Source organism: Centruroides vittatus, unplaced genomic scaffold (assembly GCF_030686945.1).
Source record: "Centruroides vittatus isolate TY-2023 unplaced genomic scaffold, ASM3068694v2 scaffold_386, whole genome shotgun sequence".
Taxonomy (NCBI): Eukaryota; Metazoa; Arthropoda; class Arachnida; order Scorpiones; family Buthidae; genus Centruroides; species Centruroides vittatus.
Window position 1 is genome coordinate 4,011,927 of NW_027122706.1, and position 27,543 is coordinate 4,039,469.

General features: G+C 31.0%; 1 protein-coding gene across 1 annotated transcript; it reads left to right on the forward strand.

Moving 5' to 3' along the window:
* Positions 1-25,841, forward strand: LOC136988766 (cytochrome P450 3A41-like). The gene is made up of 14 exons (XM_067286730.1): positions 1-109; positions 4,674-4,770; positions 5,317-5,369; positions 8,525-8,618; positions 8,826-8,942; positions 9,048-9,136; positions 12,163-12,308; positions 12,424-12,542; positions 18,674-18,797; positions 18,888-19,042; positions 20,932-21,020; positions 22,368-22,511; positions 22,607-22,769; positions 25,656-25,841. The coding sequence occupies exons 1-14, from the start codon at positions 36-38 to the stop codon at positions 25,737-25,739; spliced, it is 1,548 nt and encodes a 515-aa protein (XP_067142831.1). The 5' UTR covers positions 1-35; the 3' UTR covers positions 25,740-25,841.
* Positions 25,842-27,543: the final 1,702 nt, after the last annotated feature.

The window sequence follows — 27,543 nt, forward strand, 5'->3', positions numbered from 1 at the left end:
TTGATAAAGTTTTACAGTCAACTCCAACAGCCAACATGGATGTCGGATTTGGGTTTTGTCTACCAAATTGGCTTATTCTAGTTTCTATGGTTGTCATTCTTTTTTATATGTAAGTGTACGAGTCAATGTTTCTTTATAGTGTATAGTAAGATCTACAATATTATTTATATAGTTACCAATAAATTAAATTAGCAAATTATTAAATAATAAGTGTATTGTATATAATTTGTGTTAGTTTCAGTACTACTAGAAATCGGAATTATCTACAAGTCAAAGATACAATAATACGTATTTGTCGTTACTTCAATGCAATTAAGTAACGATTAAAATATTTTTAAATTTTAATATAAAATATTCAGTTTCTGAAAATGAAAATATTTGACTGTGTTACTTTATATTTACTTTTATTCTGTTCGCAAGGCTTTTAAATATTTTAAATTTTAAAAACTATAAACGAATATTTGTTTCATTGTATTCGATATGAATTATGACGATTGTTAATAATCTATTTTAGCGATAACAGAAATTTAAAAGGTAAATATCTGTTTTAATTGTGAAAAAGGCTGTTTAACATTATTCACTGAATATAATTGGATATCTGATAACGAGATGACGCAATTCAGATTGTAAAAAAACAGTTTGAAGGTCTTTTCTAATCATGGAACTTCGATATAATAATCAATCACGAAAATGCTAGATACGCGCATGCAAAGTTCTATTTTCTTAAATATTTTATTAAATCAGAACTTAGTTTATTAATTAATTTTTATTTATAATTAATGTATACTGCCTATATATAGCTTTTATTACGTTTATGTAATTATTATGCGTTTGTGAGATTTAGAACAATGTTTGATATTATTTCTTGTTTTTCCCATGTTTATATAGAGCCAGCATTCTCATCTTTAATCTGTCTTCTCTCCTTCTCTACTCCATCCCTTCTCTCCCAAATCCTCTGCCACTTTGTCAGCTTCGGTCTTTCCAGCTTTCTCCTCCTATCACTTCCAACGTGCTAATCATAAATTCTCGTGCGCGGCAACAATTTGAAAAGTGCGCGGCCGCGCAGCTGCGCAGCTTAGAGGGAACATTGATCCTCAGCCTTTTTCATTGCATCAAGTCCACTAATTCTCTGCTCTTTCCAGTCATTGTCCCAATGTTTAACGTTCCCACTCTAACATTAAATACCATCCTGTTTTCCTTTCGTTGGACTAACTTCTTTAGCTAATCCTGTCATTGAATCGGTAGTACAAGTTTATTTATCGCAGTTTTCGGACGACGTGACCAAGTCGCTTGCGAGGTACGCACAAACTGTCGACTATTCTCTCTTAAACGTTATTCTTTTTTGTTTCGGCATGTAAGTTTTACATCCGTTTGCCTTCCTCTCCCTTTTCAAGTGCCATCAGCGCTGAAAAGTTTCACTTCTGACTTCGAGATGAGATCGACACCAACCTTAACTATTTACCGATTAGATGGCTGGAATTTAAAATAATTTATTTCATTAAAATTACAGAAGAAGGTTTTATAAAGAGAATTAAGTAACCGTAAAAAATACTTGGTTAAACATTTAAAATCATCCGACACAAGCGACAATTGGAGAAATTGAAAAAGTTGTTATAAAATGTTTTATATATTTACTAAGTTTTTGGGCTACAGTTTGAAAAAAAATTCTAAACCTAAATTACCATTGCCTTTTGTCCGTTTGCTGTCTTTCTTTACCCTCTAGAACAAAATTAAACAGATGAAATACGCGACCAGACGAGGAAATCTTAGAGGCAGGAGGCACCGATCAACTATATGCGAACCTCTGGTTTAAACCGGAAGTAACATTATTTCAATTCAAAAATTTTTCCCGGAAAGAGTTAGATAGATGATCGGCACGACTTTATTGTTAAAGGAAAACTATGGTGTACAGAAGCAAGACACTACAGTACTAATTTGAGGTGGAGAGCATAGCATATATTTTATATTAAATATATTAAAAATATGATTAAAAATTGCAGCCCTGCATTGTGAGGATGTCACATGTATAAATTTTAAATTACTTTCATTGTTTTTCATTACATTAAACAGGAGAATTTTTTAATTTTTATTTTTCATGAAAGATTTTTAAAAAGGACATAAAAATAGTTATAGAATTAATTCTTGTAACGAGGAGAAACTGATGGACAGAATGTTTAAATTATTCTATTTAAACAGCTGACAGCATTTTCTGTTTAAATTGGACAGTTCAAATATTCGAATATAAAAATCTTTTCACAATAAAACATTTGTGAAAATTCGATCAGGAGAGGGTAAATTGCTATTTATTGTACGTTTTAATTTAATTAAGTTTTAAACTATGGCACATACATAATATGTAAAAAATTAAAATTAAAAGATTCAAATGTACTGTACATATCTATTTAAAATAGCACAAAATTTCATGAAGTTTGAAGATATGAGAAGGAAAAAGTAAATTTTTTTACAGTAACTCTTTTAAAATATATAATATCTCTTCATGCGTTATAAGGAAGGTACGAAAGTAATAGCAAAACGATACCGTAATGCATCGGGCAGTTTTTCGGCTACATTAATAATTAAATTTTAAGTAATTTGTTACTAGAGGTAGACGTTAGGCGCCATCTCTTACTAAATTTAATAATTACAATAATTTAATATTGAATAAATAATGTAAATTATTATAATTATTAACATTAACTAGTAACGTCGGGTTTGAGACAATTACAGTACATATGTAACGGCTGAACTCCTTTTATGTTTCTCAGAATTAACCCAATAATATTCACTTAAAAATTTTAAATATTTTATTTATTCAGCACCACCTTCTTACACGTTCTTCAGTAATTCAGTTTTTTTTTCTTGTTATAAGTGTGTTAATTTAATAATTGAATTGAAACAGAAATGAATTGTAAGTACTAAAAGACTAATTTTTAGGAAATAGAATCGGAAACGGATTAAAATTGCAAAATTAATAAACATAGTTATCTAGTACATAAAAAATATTTAATTTATATAAGGTTAAATAAGACTTCTAATTGTTAACTCGTTGAGAACAGATTTAAATATAGTAGAATATCTCTCTTCTTTAAAAATATCCTACTATTTAGTAATTATATTTTAGGAATGATTTTAAAAGGAATTGTGTAATTTTAAAAAGGCGTTACAATTATCAACAATATGAAACAACAATAAACAACAATATCAACAATAAAGAAAGCGACGGATGATGTGAGACCGCGGATTTTAGAGGGAAATTTTTAAATGAAAGGAAACATTCCTTTTTTTCGTTGTTCGAGATTGTTGAAAACACCCCCCTTAGAAAAACACCTCGCGGAGTATCGGGGCAGAGATCTCCTCCAACTATCAACAGTTAGGTAGGAAAGTTGACACGTAGTTGTCAAGAATTGCAAGTCATTGTCAATAACGGATCGCTTTCCCACACTAATACTATAAAAGCGCGAGCTACCGGAAGCTCAGCGCGCGTCCGCACACGGAAGTTATTTCTGTACTTGTGCCAGTCAATCTCTATGCAAAGGACTTGATCCCGTCGGAGAAGACATTCAACGGCTGCAGCCTCTTCCATATCGTCGGCATCCGCCATACTCCGGTGTATACCGTCCATTCTCGCATAGAGGTATTGTTTGTTAGCAGTCTGTGAACTCTCTCTCTCCCCAGAAACGGGATTACATGTAGCTAACAGCTGCCCTTTGTATAATTCGCATTTAACTTGCATTTAACCGCATTTAATCGATAGTCTTGTAAACGATTTTGTATGTTAACCTTAGCTAACCAATAAATGTTTTATTTGCTAACCTGTCGACCTTCGATCTCTTTTTCCGGAAAGACTCCTGTCCACGTACCGATGTCACTCCCCCCACTTACTTTTTGCCCTCCCAAGCCATCCAACATACACAGAGATCGGGGTTTACCAGCCCGTGCAGAATAAATGGTCAGAAGAGATTAACCCCTGGTTCCCTTGCTTTTTTAGTCATTAAGTAAAGTAATGATGATTATTAAAAAGAATGCAAAAGCATATCTCTCTGAAAAATATTTTTATTTACTGTACTGAAAATGTACTGTTTCTAACAATTAAATGATGTCGAATCCTCCATTCTCTTATCTTAAATATTAATTTTGTCAAATTACATGAAAATTCATTGAAATCTAAAGTTTTGCTTCGTTAATTCCACAAATGTTTCAACATAATTGCTTTTCACTTTAATATGAAAAAGTGCTGTAGAATAAAAATAATAAATCTCTTATTTCAGAAAATAATACGGTTCATTAAATCTTTTAAGATTATTATAATTACGTAAATGACTTAAATATTTAATTTGGATTACAGTTTAGAAATTAAATAAAGCTAAGAATATTTTATTTCTTTTAAAATAAAATGTATCGTATATCTATTAGTGTTTTCTAAGCTACAAAATTTACTGTATAATTTCATTACATTATTATCAGTTAAATTATTAATTTAATTAATCAAAAATAATTTAATACTTTCGTATATTTTATTTTTCAAAAGAGATATTTTTAATAGAATGTAAATAAACTGCATATTTCCTTATTTAAAATTATGCATATTGCATAATAACATATGTAATTTGTCTTATTTAGATTTACATATAATTTTATGTAATGATCTATCTTATTTATATTATTTATTATAGTTACGTGGAAAAAAAATTTAGTTACTGGAAAGAACAAGGAGTTGAATCACAGACAAAGCTTCAATTTTTAACAGGAACGATAACAGCTTTGAGAAAGGTAAATACTTTAATATATATATATATTAATTTAAAAGCAAAATGTTCTGTAAACGCAAACCGAAACGGATACATTCGAAATTATAGCACTTTTCAAAGAAGTGCTATAAATAGAGAATCAATTCTGCTGGATGAAATATAACCAAATCAATCAAGACAGACAAGTACTTTATCCACACACATCCACGAAATATGTTTCTATTGATTTGGTTTTAATTTTATATTAATTAATTTTGATTCTATTTTTAAATTTAGTTTTAGTTTCAGTTTTGGTGTGAAGGCCAGACTTTTAGCCTAATCATTATTTTATTATTTTTAAATTTAATTACTACTTTTAGTTTTTAATAACTTGCTACCTACTGTTAAATTAAACAGAATTATCCCAACATATTGATTTATCATTCTCCTTATGAATTTCTGTGATGAACAATTTTAAGTATTCGCTAAAAATAAGTACCTGCATAGTAATTACTTTTTTGTATGTAAAACAAATATATTTTCTATTGTTTAATATTATTTTATAAGCTCATGCATAAATCTTTTTCAGCCGCTTCACGAGGTTGTTCTTGCTAATTATAAAAATTACGGTAAAATATTTGGGTGAGTCAATTTTTTAATTCATTTATTTTTATAATCATTAAAAAAACATTAATTATTCAATTGAAATTATTTGGATTTTTATATTATTAATTAATGTAAAATTAAATGTTTTTAAAAACAATTATTCTTTTGTCACCTTTCTAAACTAATTTATTTTAAAAATTTTCAACGTGTTATACAGTATTTATTTCAGCAAGTGTTTAGATCAGGGATGTCCAACCCGCGGACCACTTAATATTTTTATGCGGCCCACTGCACCCTAAATATTTTTAGATGTAAAAGAATTACTTATTCTATTTACAATAAAAAATAAAAATGTAAACATAAATTTTTTATTCAGAAAATCAAAAATAATGATGTTACAAAAATATAAGGCCAGTTGCATTTTGAACAATTTATCAACAAATTTACTATCACCTGTAATTTGATAATTATAAAGAGATGGCAACACTCCACAATTGCAAATAAAGACATAATTGAATTTATATTACTATTAATTATTGTGATACCTGTACCCATTGTTAAAATTATTTACGTCCTAAACTGCCTTTGAATGTGGCCAAATCAGGGCACTACGTCAAGCTAAATGTTCTGCTAAAGCTATTGTAAAGCAGCTGAAGAGATCTTTTTCTGTTGTAATTATATTAAACTTAGTGTATAAAATGGAAAGAAAAAACAAATAAAATGGCCTTCCAAGTTGACAAGAAAACAAAAATCAGCAATTATTCAGGAAATATCAACAGCAGGAACGTCATTACGTGAAATAGCAGAAAGGTTTGACGTTAATGTTCCGAAATCTACACTATTCCAGATGATAAAATCAGCAAAACATCTAGTGTATAAAAATAGAAAAGCACCACCATATGTAAAACACTACCAACAACAGAAAAGACTGATATGGGTCAAAGATAAAATGTCACATGCTTCAAAATGATGTGAAGTTATTTGGACTGGTAAAAGAGTTCAATTTGGATGGTCCCGACGGTTGACAATTTTATTGGTACAGTCTTAGGAGAGAGGAGTTTTTGTTTACCAAGGGTCAGCAAGAAAAGTGATTAGTTATGATCTGGGAAGGTTTAGTATGGTCCGGAAAAATGAATTTAACATTTATAAAAGGCTGAAGAAAAGCAGTTGGGTATCAAAACATTAAGAATGTATATCTTCTGCCATTTGGAGACAAAGTTGGTGGCCCATTCTAGCAATTGCGACAAGATAAGTGAAGTTTGCATTGAATGGTTGACGGAAGGCAGTTGGGTATCAAAACATTAAGAATGTATATCTTCTGCCATTTGGAGACCTTCATATTCCCATAATTTGGATCCCGTAGAAAATCTATGGAATCTAATAACTAGGGACATGTATGCAGGAGAAAATAACACAGTATTGAACAACTCAAAGCTGTAATTGTAGTTGTATTGAAAAAAATAAATTTAAATGTGTTGCAACATCTTGTTAACTGTGAAATTTAGAGTTTACAAGGTTATTGTGTTAAAAATGGGGTTTCACTCACTATTAAATTTCACTGGCCTTATATTTTTGCAACACCATTATTTTTTATCTTTTGAATAAAAATTTTTATATTTTTAATTTTTAATAACTAATGACAGAAATAAATGTAAATGTAAAAGAATTACATTTTTGTTTAAATATGATAAAAATTTATTATTCCGAAAAGTCGCGGTGGCTTTATATATTTGCAATGCACCTTATTAATCCATTTTTTATTTTTATTTTTTGACCCTTTCGGCTTGAGGGTATTAAGAGAACTTATTATATGCCGATCGTGGATTTGACCAGATTTCTGGAGAGATGCTCAATGGATTCGATCCAGATTCCTAAGAGTTTGGCCGTGCGGTTGAGACGTCAGCATTTCTGGGCTATTTTTCATATTATAAAAATTCCTGAAGAAATTAAGAAACATTAAAATAAAAGTACTGTAAAGAGTTGGATTGAATTTTGACATGAGACCTTACCACATATTGAGCTAAGTACAATTTTTTGTGTAATTTTCATCTACTATAAATGAACCTGATCCATTATGGAATGGTAAGCAACGACGAAGAACGAAAAGTACGAAGATTCATAAGATACCAATGAGCCATATTTTAATCATTATTTATATAATCCATGTACTCAAACAAGCACTTACTATCTCAATTTTAAAATTTAATTGTAAATTTTTAGTAAAGAAGTTAATACTCCAGTATATGAGTCTGCAACAGTTTTATCGAAACAACGTTAAATTTTTTATTATACCATAGTTACACTCTTCATCTTATTTTTCCTAACATATTTGGGTAAAAAAAATTAATATCTTTACTGTTTACTTTTTTGTTTCAATGTTGTCTATTTGGACATTGTTTATTAATAGGACTTATACTGGTGTAGTTTCCGATTACAAGGAGGAATTCTTAGTCAAAATCAAAATATCTTTATTTTCACCTGTACAATTTTTTTTTGGGTGTTTCGGAACTGGAGGCCTTCAGCAGGTTTAGAACATTCTATAACAATTGTATAAAAACTTTTTAGAACAATTCGCGATTTTTACGTGGATTTTTTCTCTCTTTACCACATGCAGTTTTCGACATTCTCAATGTGCTTAGAAAAAAAAAACGCTTACATCGGACGATAAGAAATTCTAAATGTAAGCTGTAAAACATTTTTACAACATCTACGTTATTAGAAATGCAATTTTCTGTATACAGTAACTCCAGCCAGACAATTGTTTATAATTTGAGATAATAAAAGAGCACTGATTACCACCCTTAACAAATAACAAAATTGTACAGTACATTAATACGTTAACTAACAATAATTATTGTTAGTTAACAACAACAAATTATATAAATTTATATATAACTTAAGTAAGTGTTCCGCTAAAGAAAATTGTCCACAAAAGTGTTCTGCATCCTAGAAAAGGTTGGGAACCACTGATGTAGATGATATACATATTTTCCGAAGTTCAGTAAGATAATATATTAACAAAAATTTTTAAACTAATTAAATAAATTAACTTAAACTCGGCATTATTTTCGTCTAATATACGATAATTTCGAAAAACACTATGATGTAATTAACTGTTTATTGTTCTATTAATTATATAACATTATATGAATTTTTATAAATTATTTCTCACATCAAAATCCTGATTCTAGAACATGCGTGCCAACACACGACTTATGGATATCTAAACCAGAACTGATTAAACATATCCTTGTAAAAGACTTTCCAACTTTTCGTAATAGACTGGTAAGATGTCTCGATAATTATAAAATAATTTGTATGTTTATAATTATTGAAGATTTATTTTTAAAATTCGTGAATAACTTAACATTTTTACTAAAATTTTTAGAAATAGTATAGTGTGATAAGTATTTATAAGGCGACTTTGAATACATATCGTTATGCATTCAATAGATTTATTAGAAATAATTAAAACTTTTTTACATTTTATAGAAGTTTGATTTTGGAGATCGAATTTTTAACAATCTGGTTAGTTTACTTATTGATGAAGATTGGAAAAGAGTAAGAAATTTGATGAGTCCGACATTTACCAGTAGCAGAATGAGAAAAGTAAAAGCAATTTTTATTAATATGATGTAAACTGTGATAATTAATTCATTTATTTAAACATAAAAAATTATTTCTAAAAATTTGAAGTGAAGTTTTTGTTTTCAGATGGCAAATTTAGTTAAACAATGTGCAGAACCATTTGCCGCACGTTTCATTGAAAACGCTGAAAAAGGAGACAACTTTAATTGCAAAGAGTATGAATTTATTTTATTCACCTTGCTTTAATAATCCTAAATATATTATTAATTTTAACAGTTAACGAATTCATTAAATAATTGAAGACATGACTAGATTAAGTCTCTAGCATCGCTAGCTACACATCAATCGAGTTTACGTTTGCTGTCGTTTACATTGATCTGTACGACAACATTTTATTTTGATCGTTACGACGAACATTTAACATGCACGATGTCGTTACGAAACTAACTTTTCAAAAACCGCCACTATGTGTCCCGCGGCTGCATATGTCTTAACCGGTCAGTGCAATTGATAGGATGCTGGCTGCACGTATAGGTGTATGGGTGTTTCAAATGTTTATTGACGTTTTCCTCGGTTTTAAACTGTTGTAGACAAAATGTTAAAAGCATATCATCACATTTGTGTTTTATGTCAAGCCGAAACAGAAAAATCTACGCTGCTGAGCTCAGTTTTCCTTTTCATAGAAAATACCTAGTTTATGTCGAACCATTTTTGTTTTCATATAGTAGACTATCCTAGCAGAACTGATTATCCGAAGCTGTTACTTTTAACCATAGTGTTTTTGTTAGTTATTATTTACTTTCATTTTTTAGAATTCCGTGTTGTTTTAATTGTATGTGTTGAATATCTTTAACCAGAAATTATCGCTTCTTCGCCGAAGACGGCTAAAAACGACAACGCCGTCAACTATGTGGCTTCTTCATCTGTTTCTTCTATGGTTAGGAAGGGATTAGCTTCCCTGATTGAGGCGAAGCGTTTGTGAAGCCTCTTCTATGTGATTTAGAGAATTGTATCCATTCTGAAAATCTGTTCGATCGATTCTAATTAAACATCACCATTTCCCATTAATTGCGATGAAGAATCCAGAAATGTAATAAAAAATGGGGATCTATGACATCGTTTTCGGGATATAAGGACGAAGCCCGAGCGCGCGACAAAGCGATATTGCACGAATCGCACGACAAAGTCGGCGATGTTCCTCTGTCGCTAGCTGTCTTCCATGGGCTTATGGAATTGAGTTCGTTCTCAAAATTTAATGGGCCCATTTTGATAAAACATTGCCATTTTCCATTAATTACCACGAGCAATTAAAAATGTAATGAGGGTTCATGACTTCGTTTTCGATATACAGAGGACGATATTTGTGTTCTGAGCGACTAAGCACACCTAACGGAATTTAGACCTAGAACCTAGAACCAAAGAAAAGAACCTTGAGTGTGCATAACGTGAAATAGGCACCAAAAACGAACAAAACATAAGAACAAAGCAATCGATGGCGATTGCTTTGTTCCTCGTCCCATTATACTTAAGGAAAACAGCGGAAACTGCTTTCTTGCGTGAAATAGCAGAGTGAAACCTTTTAGTCGACTGCATCTTCTCCGAACGAGAAGGAAAATCTTTTTCTTAATTTCGGGCCCCGAGGAAGTCGTGAATAAACACTTCGGGGAAAGTCGGACTCAGGACGCGGTGTTGGAAGTGACCCAAATTCAGCCACTAACAACAGAACAGGAACCAATCGGGAGAAGAGAGAGGGGAAGATCGTAACCAATGAGAATACAAATTTCGGAAAGAAATTATATAAAAACTCATGTTCAAAGGACACAGGGTTCTTTACTGCGGTTCAACACTGCCGAAAATGACCGCTTTACCGAGAGATTGACCACAGGACACGAGTCTTTTTCCACTAAAAAGATGAACAGTCTTTTCACAGCAAGAAAACCCAATAGGGCTGTATTCACCAAAAGCTCTACTGTCTTCGAGAAGGGCCGACGAAGCAACCCGACTTCCTCGCTCATCCACATCTCTCCTTCAGCGGTGCCATAGAAGATGCAGACATCCTTTCTGAGAGATCATGCTGATCTCTCAGAAAGGTCTGAAGTTCCACCGTCTTCTAATACCCATTTTCTAAGGCCGAGTCGGAGTTCGGACTCTTTTCATCCAGAACTGTATTAAAGGGATTGTCGGATGTAAGCATATTTTATTACAATAAACGCGACTGTAATTTGTAAACGGTGTAAGTCTCTGTCTGCCATCACTAACCGCATGCGGCTCCATCCTCTCGTATCCTCCTGACAAAACATGAGATCGGAGAGTGAGCCTACTCTTTAACGTTGAGATGTTTTCCCAACAATGCGTACATTTTCTCACTGTTCGGGACGTTCGGGAATTTGCTTCGTTTGACTTCAATTGTCTACCGTTTGTGATTAGTTTTAGAATAGTAACGAAAAATCTACCGAAGATGGCGGCACGTTCGCACTGTCAATCGCCATTTTCCAAAACATGTTTGCGCCGTGTATGTTAAGAATCAATTTTCATGTAGAGTAACAAACAATATGGCAAACGCTACTCGGAAAATGTAATGAAAATTCGAATGGTGGTTTGGCACTATATTCTACTGCGGACACAAACTGTTTTTAGACAGCTACACACAGACATTTTTCTTTATCCTGCTTAAAGTACTCGACTTCGTTTAAAGTAAAAGTTTTTGATAACGGTGCGAATAAAATTGAAAAATTTATTATCATGTAGAAACGGATACCGCAGAGAAATTCTTCGACTTTTTTACTGTCCTGCCGTCCACCTCGTAGATTATAAAACTTTCTTGCATTCTTTCTCTTAAATTGTATTTAGAAGCCATGGCGTATTAGAATCGATAAAAATATTAGATTTGTATTTATAATTTATTAAAATATTTTTAAGTCATTCCATAAATTTTTAACTAAAAAGAAATCAGTGCAATAATAAATACAAACTACTTCGCTTTTATGACATTAAACAAACCAAACAATATGTGTAAGAAATATACGCTGTGTTACAAATTGAGATTCGTTTCTAGAAATGCAGTTTGTAATAATATATAATATCAAACGCATGTACCTAAGAAACGCCACGGAAAAATACGGAAATTTCATAAATAATAATAAAAAAATAATATCACAAAAAAAGTTTATTGTATTATACCCGTATAATCAATATTTTATAGAATTCACTAATTGCATGGTAATTATAAAATCTTTTAAAGGTTAATAAGTGCATTTACTATCGATGTCATTGCATCAACTGCATTTGCTACGAAAGTGAATGCACAGAAAAATCAGAACAGCGAATTTGTGAAGAATGCTCGAATGGTTGCAAATAGAAATTTATCAAAACTAACGCTTTTTGCGTGTGAGTATTTATTTTACTGTTATAAATAAAACTTCGATTATGCAATTACGTATTTATATTTTACTCTGTTAAAAATAATCAAGTTTTTCTCATAAATATAATTTTTATATAATAGTTTTCGTTGCACCGAAACTTATTCGCTACTTAAAATTGGAATTTTTCCCGAGGAAAGTATTACAATACTTCAGGAACGTCGTTTTGAAAATCTTGGAAGAGAGAAAACAAAAGAAAGTTGTAAGAACAATTAACATGTGTTTTAAAATATTTAAACGTACATTTTATAAGAAACGTTTATCCTTTTGTTTTATAATGAAAACATAATTTATTGGTTTAAAAATTTCGAATCGTTTTTCCCTACATATTTTAAAATGCCCTTTGTTAAATGTGCACCTGATTTTAGAATACTTTCTAAAACAGTCTAATTAACAAGAAATTTTTAATTGAAGATATTGATTCTGCTGATTTTCCACGATAAGACCTTATATCTCCTTAAAATACATAATATATGCAAACTGCGAATTAATTTTTATTCTTCTACTGCTTTAATATTTGAAATTAGTAGAAACTTTGCTGTAATTTTACGTTAATTTTATTAGAATAAACATGTTTAAAATTGATATTTATCCCAACATACGCTAATATTAAACTAATTGTCTTAATCTATATATGTGCTGCTCACTTGCCAAATCGATTAACTCCATAAAACAAAAAGTGGAAAAAAGTGACAAAGTAATATGCTTTTTTTTTAAAAAAAATTCTTGTAAAATATAAATTCAAATATAACATTGTAGAATGTATTATTGTAGATGTAGCTTTTATTTAACGACATATAAAATGTATAAGATATTACAGATATGCTATAATCGTTATTATTATTACGATTTTAGTGTGATTGAGGGAGTTAATCAATTTGGCAAGTGAAAAAACGTAATAACATCAAATCCAGTCTTCACATTAGCGCACATTTTTTATTCAAGATTTTTTGCAAAAATGAATAATAACTATTCTATTCTAAAATGAATATAACTATTCTATTATATCTAAATATATCAACTAAATAAAGGTGGAGTCAAAAGCCAAGTGTTTGAGTTAATAACACGATCTTGTGTTTATCAATTAGAATAAATAACTATTCTGTTACTGTTACAATGGTTTACAGTAACAGAATAGTTAATTTAAACAAAATAATAATAATCATTTTGTTTAAATTGATTATTCAGCAACATAAACGATGTCTTCTTCGTCAGCTGTATTTGAGTCACATCATGTCGATTTCTTCGTAAATTTTTATAAGAATCATATTTAATAGGAGGAATGAAAAAAATTATTTTTAGTTTTATCCATCTTGATATAACGGGTATAACTTTTCTTTTTTCTAAAAACAATTGTCACCAAAATTATAACAATCTTTCTATATTCCACAAGTGTACTTATTTCTGCAGCAGTTGGACTGTACCTAACTAATTTTTTTTACTTGCGTTTTGTGATGAGATAACATTAAATAATTCATCTACAAAGCACTGGTCAGCGCACACTGCAGCATTTCAATCGCAGTGTGCGGCTGGCGGATTAACATTATAGTATGGAGTTAATTAGATTGGCTTCTGAAATAAAAAAAAATTTTTTTTTGATGGCCAATAAAATTTTGTCATTAAGTGGTATTGATCCTTATTATTAGGAAAACTTATTGAATATAAAAAGTTGAGTATATCAAGTGCTTTCACACTAATATTTAAAAAAATTCGAAATATGGAGTTAATCGATTTGGCTTGTGAATGGTTCATATATAAATGAGGATGTTTGTTTGTTTGTTTCTTTACTATACACTCCTAGGCCGTTCGACCAATTGCTACGAAAGTCGGCAGTTACGTTTCACGTACTTCTTAGTCAGATAGTGCCAAACATGCCACACCAAAATATCGATTCGATTTCTATAAATTAATTAATATCTATCTAAATTCCATTTTCTGGCTTTACACGTAGTGCTATCTATTGGCAAAAATTTAACAAAATAATAAACTAAATATAATTTTTACAAAACAGGATATAATTTTAAAAAATATATATATTCACTTAATTATTGCACAATTATATAGCGCGAAATAGACAAGCCATTATGTCATTACTTGACAACACATACTGGTAGTAGTGTTTTTCCCTGTATATCATACTATTCCTGTTAGCAATAGAGTCGTGCTGGTTATGTATTTAACTCTGTTCAGAGGAACATTTTTGAATTCAAATAACTTGACTTGAGTTGCAAACCGGAAACTTTTTATATAGATAATCTGGTCTGCCTGCTCTTGTCCTTTCCAAATCTAATCTTGCCGTTCATATATCTTAGACCGTTCTAGAGATTAAAAACGGACAGGTAGACATATATGATATGATATGATTAATTAATTAAAAGTGTTAGAAGGCCGAACCCTACGGCATAGCATTTGAAAAGAAAGGATGAAGAAATTTGGAGGAAGTGAGAAGAAAGAAGAAAAGTAAAGAATGATAGGAAAGTGTGAAATGGGAACCATAGCACTGTCACGTTCCATTTATCGAGTGTACTTTAATTATAACACATGGGGCGTAGCCCACAGAAAACAGTATGGTCAAAATATATACAAAGAATAAGTCCGCACATGGTACTGCCTCTAGGGAGACAGGGAATGCGAGCAATTGACAGCCATGCACGACTCGATGCCCAAGAAGCTGCTGAAAATACCAACCCGGAATGGGTTGGAGTACAAAAGCACAAAATGAATAAAACAAATAACAAAGTAAACACGAAAAGTCCCCTGACAGCCAACTCTGCCAGGTTACAGTGGGGAGCAACAACGCGAAGAATCTCCAGATGGCCAACTCGGCCAGAATGCTGTGGGAATACAACAAAACACAAAAGAGTCCCCCGATGGCCAACACGGACCAGGACCTAGTGGTGGTGATAACAAGACTGGAATCTCCAAATGGCCAGCTCAGCCAGGTTACAATGGGTGTTTCGAGTGAAGCCAACAGCTGGGACGCCTGGAATAGCCTAGAACGAAGGAGCCATGACCCCGATGCCCATTATGAAGTTCTTTAAAGCATTTAATGTCTGTTTATTCATGAAGTCTTTTGGAGCACAGGGCCAATGGAGGCTACACCTGTACAATGTCTCGGTGAGGGTCTTTCTTTGTGTCCTAAACTTGGGACACCTGAAGATTATGTGAGGGGATTTTTGTCTTTGCCTGAACCACAGCAAACTTTGCCTGACATATTCCGTCACCTTTGTGGAGAAATCTTAGATAGGCACAAAAGTTCCCGTGTCCCGTAAGGATTTGGGATAGGTGAAAATCAGGAGTGAAGTAGTCCATCCTTTGCCTACTTGCAATGTCCGGCAGGAAATCATGGGTAGTTCTTCACGTAGATTTGCTGTTCCATCTGGCTTGGCAGTCCGAGATGGTAAGTTCCTCATGAAGCCAACAGCTGGGGAGCTCTCCGAACACTGGTTCCGTTGATGAACGTGCTGAACCTCTACGCATGTGTCCCAACCATTAAAATGCATGGGAAGTCTGTCAAGGTGGTAAAACATATCACTTACCAAGGCGTTACTCTCGACCCCACTCTAACCTGGACCCAGCATATTAAACACATAGCTGCTCGCACGGGCCTCATCTTTCATACCTTTGCCAAGTATGCCAAAAATAAATGGGGCCTCAACTCAGAGGCCATGGGGACCATTTACGACCACATATTTATTCCTTACCATCACTTACGCATGTGGCACTTGGGGTCAAGCAGCTCAAAAAGTTCATCCTAGACGTGCACTCACCTCTGCCTAACGTAAAGCCCTACTACTCATAACGAAGGCCTACCGCACCGCCCCAAACATAAGCCTTCAGGTGATGGCCTGCAAACCGCCAATTGAAAAGGTTATTGACTTATACTACAAGCAGTGGAACATCAAGTGGGGACAAAACATTAGCATCAACCCTTCCTGCACCATTAATGCCAATGATTTGGAGAAGCCCACTTCCTTTCACCTCACCCATTACCCTGGAGAATGATGATCGTTGCTGTTTTGAACTTGTAAGAAGGTCGGTCCTCTCATTTCCCCCAATGCCAGAGTGGTCCCTAACCCACGTAAATGAGACCTTGAGGCCTTTCACAGATAAGCACTGGAGAAGGGTTACTGTTCGTGCAATGATGTTCAGTTTTGTGTTTAATTTGTGGACTTGTAGTAAGGCTGTCTTGCTGTCACTAAGAATTTCCACAAGTTTTATTTTTCTTGTTAAAGTGAGTGTCTACGTACTGGAGAGCCTTGAGTATTGCAAGGCTCTTGGCTTGGTTGACTGATAATGCCCTTCCAGCTTTGCACCCAATCTGCTAAATGTTTCGTTCATTTCTCCAATGATAACCACCCTACGCCCTCTGGGGTCTTTGACCCATCCGTAAAGATTTTGAACCGTGGCTGATTTTCTTGGATAGCAGATCGCTCACATGTCGCGTTGCCATAACCAAATAAATCAAATCACTTTTAATACTTTATCCATAAATGCGATATTTAGGAGGACATGCTTAACTACCAAGAACCCTGGACATCCCGGGATGCCTCCTGCCCTGATTTCATTTCCCCTTATTAACTCAAATCCATTGCCCCAAACTTCCTACTGATACCGCAGAAAGATGTTCTAACGTTCAGTCAAATTAATGTACCGTACGTGCCATCATTTTAACGCACAAAATAGAGCTGGAAGTCTTTTTCTGCGTCATTGTTTATTTTTCCTATTTATTATCATGTTAACATTGCTTCCAAAACTTCCTGTAGTTGTAGTCTGTATAATGTGCACTTTATTGATATGTCGAATCTTACTGTCAAATTTGTTTCAGTATTATGACGCAATTTTCCAAGCTTTTCTTTACTTACAAGTTTTTACTGAGCTTTATTTTTCCAACCTAGTTTCACCAGTTTTATATGGGATCACATAAAACCAATTATTTTCGCATTTTTATAAGATTTTTTTTATATAAACAAGTCTTATATGAAGTCTTTCGGACGTTAAGGTTAGCAACTTCAATCACTTGCAGGACCATGTTAACCTATTCAACACAGAGCACTTTTCAAATATTAATAGTGGATAAATATTAATTAGTAGTCGTTGATTATCCTCTCTTGTGAGAGAAAGTCAACTACTACTTTTGATCGAATTAACTTCAACTTCCTTCCGTAACAGTCCCTTCCTCTATCGGACTTACCAGTATGGGTGTCATTCGAATAGGAAAATTACATAATACAAGGTTCCTGGCTAGTACAAAATATGTTTTAAGTAGTTTTCGAGGATGCCGAGTTTAAATATTTGGTCCGTTTTTTTCCGAAATTTTATTCATTGGCAGATTACCGTTTTCTATTCGGCTGTGAATGATACAGTTGTAGACAGTTAGAATGTTAGTTAATGTTAGAAACAATTCTGTCTACTTGACGAAAGAAATTGTGTCATTTTGTACTATTTGAGTATGACGATAAAAGTAACAGTAGTAGGCTAAAATAACCAAACTTTTTATGTGGTTTTCGTTTTAATATTTGTTATATAATAGTATTTGATTTATATAACTATAAAGGTTATCTTACGTAAGGGTTTATCACACCAAGTGATCAGTGTAACACATTTGAAAAATCCTTTCTTCTTGTACTGTATACAATTTAAAGAATTTTTAAAATGAGTTAGATTGGTCACTTGGTGTTATAAACCGTATGTGTATCAAATTCTATAATAAGTTGCAATGTAATAGAAGGATTAGAAGTACGAAATAATCTAATAATTTTAATGTTTGTACTTATTCTTTGCCCGGTCAACGTCGGGCTTATTTACTAGTTGATATAATAATTTATCTAATAACGAAATGTATGTCATATTCTCGCGTTATGCTTTCTTCTGCAAAAATTTCCCTGCAATTGCTCATAAATTTTTGTATTCTGTCTACTACTAATTTTACAATTTCTGACCTATTAAACATTTTCTGATAACTTTGCAACGCGTGTATGCCGAGACGGCAGTAATTTACTTCGCTGTAAGAGCTTATTGCACAATCTTCTTTATTAACATATAAACATGATATATGTACTGTACAGTGCATTGGCATTTGCCAAGCATTCTGAATTTTGTTTTCTATATAGTTAATTTAATTTTTTGCACATACTATTTGTTGTTCTGCAAAATTATTAATTTATATAAAGTTAGGTAACGTATAAATTCGTTTATCTGCTCATGACATTTGCACAGCAGAATTATTCATTTCTTTAGTGAATATTTTGTCCTGTAAGTGAAAGAATTATTTATATTTATTTGTTTGATATTGATTAGATAAGAAATTGAGATATTTAATATATTTTATAGAGAGGAAACGATTTTCTTCAGTTAATGATGGACGCTCAAGAAGGAGTACTTGAAAACACCGCCGAAGACTTGAAAGAAGTAGAGAATGAAATAAATAATTACAAAGTTCAACCTAAACACAAAAGTATTGATTTTTCTTTACTTTATCTTACATTAATTCTTGTTGGTGATTTAATTTATTAATATTTTTAATGTATTATGTTTTAGCAATGAGCACTCGACGAAATTGTTGCTCAGAGTGTTCTTTTTATTATCGCTGGGCACGACCAAACAACAGTAACCTTGTCATTCTTCTGCTATGAAATGGCATTAAATCCAGAATGCCAAGAAAAATTGTTGAGGGAAATTGATGAAACATGGGAAAAACATGTAAACATACTTTTTCTCATTCTTTTTAACTTCATAGATTTTAAATATATTCTTTATGTTTCATTTATTTAATTCTAAATTAAAACTACATATTTAACTGACTCGACTATAAAAGCGTTCCTTCAAATGAATTTAGAACTTCAAATTTAAGTTTTTTAGGAATAGATAGGAAAAATAATTGATTATTTAAAAGATACGCATTATTCATTGATTAGGTCAAGTTATTTGTAATTTAAATCAATTAAATGGATGAAACATGTAGTTTCGCAACACGAAAATTAAAGGATATTTATAATATGACAAATTTCGTCATATTATAAATATCTTTAATTTTAAATTTATTAAATTATTTTATTTCTTTTAATAAAACTGATAGAATGTCGTTTAGCCTACTTTGCCCATACTCACAGATAACCGACACATAGATATACTCTATGGTAGTTGGTCTTAGGATGATAGTGTCGGCATTGGTAACAGGTGGAAACAGGTGGTACTCTATTAAAAGCGTTCACCCCTTCAAAATTTCGATTCTATTAATTTTTTAAACATTAATATTGAACTAGTTTTTAAATTTAATAATATTAATAGTTAAACTTTGAGCATTTTAAAAATCTGATAATTAATCATATTTTGCTAAATAATTCACAATTTTGCTGTTTTTTATCCTGTATAATGTAATAACTTTGATTTTGTAATGGTCAACAGTAACACAATCAAAACAGTATTATTAATTAATTTAAAAATAAGGGCGGTACATATTATTTTCTGTTAATAGGCTATAAATAAAAGATATTGTTAATAATAATGACATTGACTTTAACTTTTATAAAACTAAGCATCTGTGATTTGTCCGTTTCTGTTATTATATAAATTATCAGAATGTCAACTACAATTATGTAGTTTAATTTTACCAACTCTTGAAATCCTAAACATATGTTTTAATTATGAATAATAAAAATTTATTATAATTTTATGAAGAGTAATTTTAAAATCAAGAAGGCAGATTTTACTAGTCAATTACGTGAATTAAACCCTATTATAAAATCATCTAATGTGATTAATATCAGATTTTATATGTTTAAATGCCGAAAGTTCTCTAGGATATAAGTTTTAATGAGTTTTATTTAGTAATTTAAATTTGAAACGGATAATTGTTTACGGTTTGTTAAGGAACTTTAAACACTTCTAAAGTGCTATAAAAGCTAAAGTCAATGTCATTCGTATTAATTAACAATATCTTCTACTTTCAGCATATTATTAATAGCAAAAAATATGTACGTACCTACTTTATACACTTGAATATTTATTTATTTATTTATTTATTAGAAGACAAAGGATTACATATATCTAGTCAAATGTAATCGTCTATGATCTTCACTGAATGAACTCTCCAAAGAAATGCATTGTTCTGTCTGTTACCAGTAAGATTGCTACGTACAGTTCTAAACGATCGGCTATCGACTATCCTTAATCTGCAGCTATACTGTACAGTACCTGTTCTTTTACGATATTCGATCATTTAAATAAAGTAAACTCTCTTTAAATCTTTCCGCCCTATGGGCACTAAGAGGGCCTTTTATCAACTCCAACCTGGGTTCGGCCAGGTGCACAATGAGGCCGCTAGGGATGATGGAAGGGATCCAAATTACCCGGAAAAGATATCAATCTATGAAATTCGGGCAAGTTTATAGACGGGACCGGATTTTATCCTGATGTCCAGAGCAGCACAGTAACTGATCCTTAACCTCTTCGCCTATCCGGCGGGTGAAGAGAAAATAGTTAATATAATGTATAGAAAAAAAACAATAATAATATCTACCAATATAACATTTCTTACTGGTCTTTTATTTTATTTTTTTATGAAAAATTAATTAAATTATAAATTTCAGGGTGACGTGGATTTCGATATTGTCGCTAAAATGACTTATCTTGATGCAGTATTAAATGAAATCTTGCGAAAACACAATTCAGGTGTAATGTAAGAATAATATTTTTATTTCATAATTAGCTTATACAGTCAAACCTCTGGTTTCGAACATCTCGGTTTTCGAATAGTTCGGTTCACGAACAAAATTTTGAACCTGTATTTGTCCGGGTTGCATACGATAACGCGATTGCCGAACAAACTACTAAGCAACAGCATGCCACAGATTAGAGAGACACAGGCGCTCAACTCCCTATACTTCCTATGTTGATCGGAACTCGCACCACTTGAATTTAAATCAAATTAATTAATAAAAACCGTGTTAATTAACATTCATTTAATATATATGACATCCACGAATCCGTGTTTAAAGGTGTTAACCCAAATTAAATAACAAAAATTTATTAATATACAGTATAATAGTAATATTATAATATTAATATTTAATATTTATCAATACTAGGTAATCAGTTAATTAAAACTAAAAATAACGAGCAATTATTTATTGTGACATTGCCACAATGCTTGGCTGCAATTTTTAATCCTATTTTTAATTTATTTGATTTAAAATATGTGCTCTCCACCTCAAATTTGTAGTGGCTTGCTTGCTCCTGTACATCATATGTTTTCTTTAATAATAGAGTCGTGCTGGTCATCTATCTAACAGCTTCCAGGGGAAATTTTTTGAATTGAAATAACGTGATTTTCGGTTTGCATATATCAGGGCCCTATATCCGTAGGGTTTCCAAATCTGGTGTCGGCTTACACCTATCTAACCGTTCTCGAAATTAAGGATAGAAAGACTGACAGACAACAGTAGGAATTTATAGGTCTACAATTCTTTCAAATTGCAGCCCAAAAAAAAATAATAATAATTCAAACTCTGGTCTTTACACCGAAACTAAAACTAAAATTAGAAATAAAATTAATTAATTAATTAATTTAACTTAAAATTGAAATCAAATGAATTGAAACATATTTCGGAAAGTGTGGATAAAATACTTGTCATCCACCTTGATTGATTTGATTTATTTTACCCAAGCAGTCAGACTTTAGTCTAAATCTATTGCACTTTTTTGTAAAATGTTCGTTTCGGTTTTGGTTGACTGAACGTTTTGCTTTTAATATATATTATTATTATTATTATTATATACTATTATCTTGCATTTGTAAGCATTTCTATGCATGAAATACAGCGGAAAAGGTAAAAAAAAAGGTTTTGTTTTGGAGGTAGGGAACGTATTAACCCATTCTATATTGTTTCTTATGGGAAAATTTGTTTTGATTTTAGAACAAATTGGTTTTCGAACAATTTTTAGGAACAAATTAATTTCGGAAACCGAGGTCTGACTGTAGTCCATATAATTTACTGTAGTAAAGAATAAATTCGTTTAAAATTAGGTTACAAAGAATGGCTTCTGAGGATTATAAATTACCTGAAACGGGTATAACAATAAAAAAAGGATCAAACGTCATAATTCCGACTTACGGCATGCATCACGATCCCGAATATTTTCCAGAACCAGAAAGATTTAAACCCGAAAGGTAAACATTATTGTAAAATCTTCAAATTTAGTTTAAATTTCAAGCAAAACGTTTCAATTATAAACTATGGATTTTTTACCCGATCTCATTTACAGATTTTTACCCGAAAATAGAGAATCCATTAAACCATATACATTTTTGCCCTTTGGTGACGGTCCTCGTAATTGTATTGGGATGAGATTTGTGATTATGGTAATGAAAATTTGCATAGTTTACATGCTACGTGATGTCAAACTAGTTGCCACGGAAGAAACACGGGTAAATATATTTTTTTAAATATGTAATAAGTAATTAAAAAGTTAATAATTTTAATAGGTTTATATAATTTACTGGAACAAACATGTTGATGTGAAAAATTTCGTACGAACCTATTGAATTTCAATAGAGAAAAGACAACAAAATAATAAAGTTTCTAAATATAATATAAAATAGAAAAATACAAATACAGTCAAACCTGTTTTTATGCGCTCTTTTTATGTGCGTTTTTTATTTGTGCGATTTTTTTAATGCAAATTTTTAATTTGTGCGGTTTTTTTGTGCGATTTTTTATTTGTGCGGTATAGTTGGCGACTAGTCTCGTGCGATTCGTCATGTCTCACGTTGACTTATTATAGCTAAATAAACTTATATGCATAAATGAACTTATTATAGTAAATATTATTGCATGAATATGCGAAAAATGAAATATATTTACTTTTTAAGTCAACAAAACACCACCTGGACAAAAATATGTAAAACAGATGATAGACCAGACGATGCAGTCAAGTGCTGACATCTGTTGTCAATAAATTCTATTTCGTACGGTTTTGAGTTATTTTCTATGTGAGACTTCTTTTATGCGGTCCCTATTGACCGCATAAAAAAATATTTTTTTAATTGTGTTGCGAAAACTATTTTTTATAGCCCCTCGTGAAGTTTCGTGCGATTTTTTTATGCGTTTTTTTTAATGCGGTCCCTATCCCCCGCATAAAAACAGGTTTGACTGTATTGATTAATTCATTTGTAAATCAATCCTTATGAAAATTATTGTAGTTTACACGCCCGACTAATATAAAGTTTTAAAAAAATTAAAGTAAACGATGATCATTTTCATTTCTTTGAAAAATGAAAAAATATTTCATGTAATTACATTGTTTTACTGCGTATCTTCAATCGAACTTACAGTCAAATTCTGTTCAAAATACTAATATTTATCCGAATACTAAACTAAAATTAAAGAATCTGCTGTAATGTAATGTGAATACGCATTCAGCTCAATAAATATCAATAATTTATCAATGAAGAATGTAAACTTTCTTATGATTTCAAATTCACAAACATAAAAGTAAAAAAATCTATCAACTATTTGCAACTTTCTCTATTGTTATCAGAGATTTTATTTAAAAAATAATTTTTATATTATTAATCATAATAAATAAATAAAACTGTGCGTGGCGCTATCTGCTATAAAATTTTGTTATAAAAATATATTATATTTTTTAATTGTTATAAAATGGAATAAGGCTTAATCTTTAAGTCTAACCCACCCAAAATATGACATGTGACCATTATACAACCAACATATACACACAAGTGATTTAGTCGCCGTGTTTTGAGTTGAGAGAGTGTCAAAACGCGTAGATTTACAAAAAACTCTTAGAGTCAAATTTGATGCGATTTCAATACTTCAATTATTATGTATACATATCATTCTGCAAAGTAGGCCTACAAGACAAAACGCTATTGTTAAACATTTTTCATTATTTGATGTAAATGAAAAAATGAATATAGAAACTTGAATTTTTTTAAAAGTTAATATTGTAATATTCTTATAATGAATATGATAATATTAAAATATACAAAAGCCGGCAACAGTTGTGTAAGATTCAAAGCTGCTATTAGTTTTAGTTTTTATTTAAAAAATAACTGATATTATTAAGCAAAATAATTAAAATTGTGTGTGGATCCATCTGTTATGAAATTTTGTTATAAAAAAAACGTTTTTATAAACGTTTTTAACAATTTGAAAAAATTATTTATTGTAAAATGGCAAAAAGCTTAATTTTGAGTGTAGGAGTGAGTTTCATGAAAAAGTGTAAATGTTAATAACGAATAAAATCTGCGTTAAGTCCTACCCTTCTGAACATATGACACACGATTCCATTTATTTCCACATCCCGTCGACTTATAACTAAATTTAATAGCATCAATGCCTCTCATATACAAGTTATCTTGCTAAATTTAGTTTTTTAATCTTTAGTCTGAAAATATTAAATTAAGCGAAATAGACGCCAACACGCAAACATATCCATAGAATTTTTTGTTGGTTTTTTGACTTTTTTAGATTTAGGAGTCTCAAAATGTGGCGATATGGAAAAATTTGGAGGGTCAAATTTGATTCTAATACTTTTCCTTGTTATGTATGCATATATGTATATATATCGTATTTTACGGACTATAAGACGCACTTTTTTCTTCGAAAAATTGCCTCCAAAATTCAGATGCGTCTTATAGTCTGTAGCGTCTTAAGCAATTTTTTTTAAAAAAAAATACCTATAAAATTTAAGGTGCGTCTTATAGTCTGTAGCGCCTTATAGTCCGTAAAATACGGTATATATAAGCCTATATATATAACAGCCGGGAAAATAAAAATTAAAACAGTAGCAATAAAAGTTAAATAATAAAATGCATTTGCAATTTTTTGTAATATAATTGAATGTTGATTTTAAGTCATGGCTGTTTTCACATTTTGTATTCTGGCCCCTCAGTTGCTAAGTGAATAAAAAGACTAAAACATTAAACGTTTAGTGCAAATTTTGTAGTTGATACGTGGGTTCGCGACTCTCCGATAAGCTGGCAGCATCCGTGCTTTCTGCACGTTTCTAAATCGAGGCAAGTTTCCCGATAAAAATTTCGATACGATATAAATCGTAAACATTTTTTGAAATATTAGTGGGCAAAATTCAAAGTGATATCATCCCTTTTGAAGATTACCAATTTATTAGGAAACAATATTCTTAGCTATTATATGTATCTCCAAAGAAGACAAATTGTTACACTCAATAACAAATAGAAAAATTAATGAACCTTTATAAATTTTCTTCTCAACTATTTTTATTTAGTGTTTTATTAACGTAATTTATATATTTTTTCGTTTTTTTACAGAAACCGTTTAAGTATTATTATGGAATGAGTCTACAAGTGAAGGAAGTAATTTTGAAAGCTGAAAAGAGAACTCGGTTACATTAATTTGTTTGACAAAATTCCTACAGTTACAGAACAACTATTTTTGTCATTTAAAAAAAAGACAATAATTGTACCTAATTTTCCTAATAAACAAATTGACAATAATAGTCTATACATTTAAGATTTTATATATTGATATATCAATATATATATAAAATATATTAAATATATAATTATTGTAATTCTTATGCGGGAAAGATATTCCGTTGTTCGCAACTCGCCACAGTTGAATTTAAATAAAATAAATTAATAAAAACTGCGTTAATTGACATTTACGTAATATAAATGGCAATAAAAAATTCGTGTTTAAAGGTAAATTTAATGACAAAAATTTATTAATATAATATTATATATATTATAACATTAAAAAAACATTAAATATTAATATTAATAGTAGATAGCCTTTAATTAAAACTAAAAATAATAGTTAAATTTAAAAATAATAAAATAATAATTAAAACCTTTGCAATAAAACCGAAACAATGATTAAAAATAAAATCAAAACTAATTAAAATCAAATCAATTGAAAATTAAAACATTTTTCAAAACTGTGTAAAGTAGTTTTGAAATTTTTAAATTGTAAATCAAATTAATTTTTAAATTTACATTATTTGTGTGTGGCGAAGATAATAGAAAAACTATAACTAAATGCGTATATACAGTCGACTCCGCTTAAGTTGACACCCCAACGGGAAGTGGAAATATGTCGAGTTATCCGATGTGTCGACTAAAGCGAAGTTGGAAAAAAACCGCAAAACTACAATTAATAAAATACAGTAGTGCTTTATACAGTAACATAGACTTACAAAACATTGTGTTCTCCATTTACAATTACTCTGTAGATGAAAAACTGAAAAATTCGTTTAGCGATGTTTGTTTTGAGCACTTAACTGTCTCGACTTTCTTTTTCAACAAACATGAATGCCTTGAAAACATCACCTTCGCAATTGTCACTTGTTGGCAAGTAACGTCTAAGGATTCTTAAAATGCAAAATTGGATTCTGGTGTGACGTTGATTGTATATTTTCTTTTTGTTAATCTGTTATTATTTTATACATAAAAATACATAAAATGTTAAGGTATTTTTATTAATATGTATATATGTTAATAAAAATAATGTATTATTATATTATTAAATATATTAATTATATATTAATAAATAAATCGACTCCCCCTCCTGAAAAAAAACGAGTTCACACCACACGTGCGGAGTGAATTCATTTTTTCAGGAAGGAGTGTCGACTTATCGGAGTGTGGGACGGCAAAAGTATGTCGACTTATCTAGTGGTGGAGTCGAGTAAAACGATGTCGAGTAAACCGGAGTTTTTTAACATTAATACCTATGTATGTCGGCCGGGACCACAGAAAACTGACTACTTAACCGAGGGTGTCGACTTATCGCGATTCGACTGTATATGTATTCTGTATATAACCAAAGGTTATTATTCAAAATCAAACTTAAAGAATAGTTGTTAGGTGGAGCAAACGAATTGCCGTTTCTTCAACTCCAAGTCTGGGTCAAAAGTGAAATCTTTGTATTTTTATCCCTACACAAAGATCTTCCTGCCCGTTTGTTAAAAAAAACTTTTCCTTGAATTCATACCGAGTCCACTGAGAGTGATCCTTTCGAGGAAGGAAATTGTTGACCCCACAGGCGACCTAGTGTGACATATCTAGTACTGAAACCAACACTTTACTTCTTCGTAAAGTATTGGTTTTAGTTTCGGTGGGGATGGAACAGTTTGCTTTTAATATATATACAGTTACACAGATTATGCAACAAATAATCTAATAACAATTTATATTT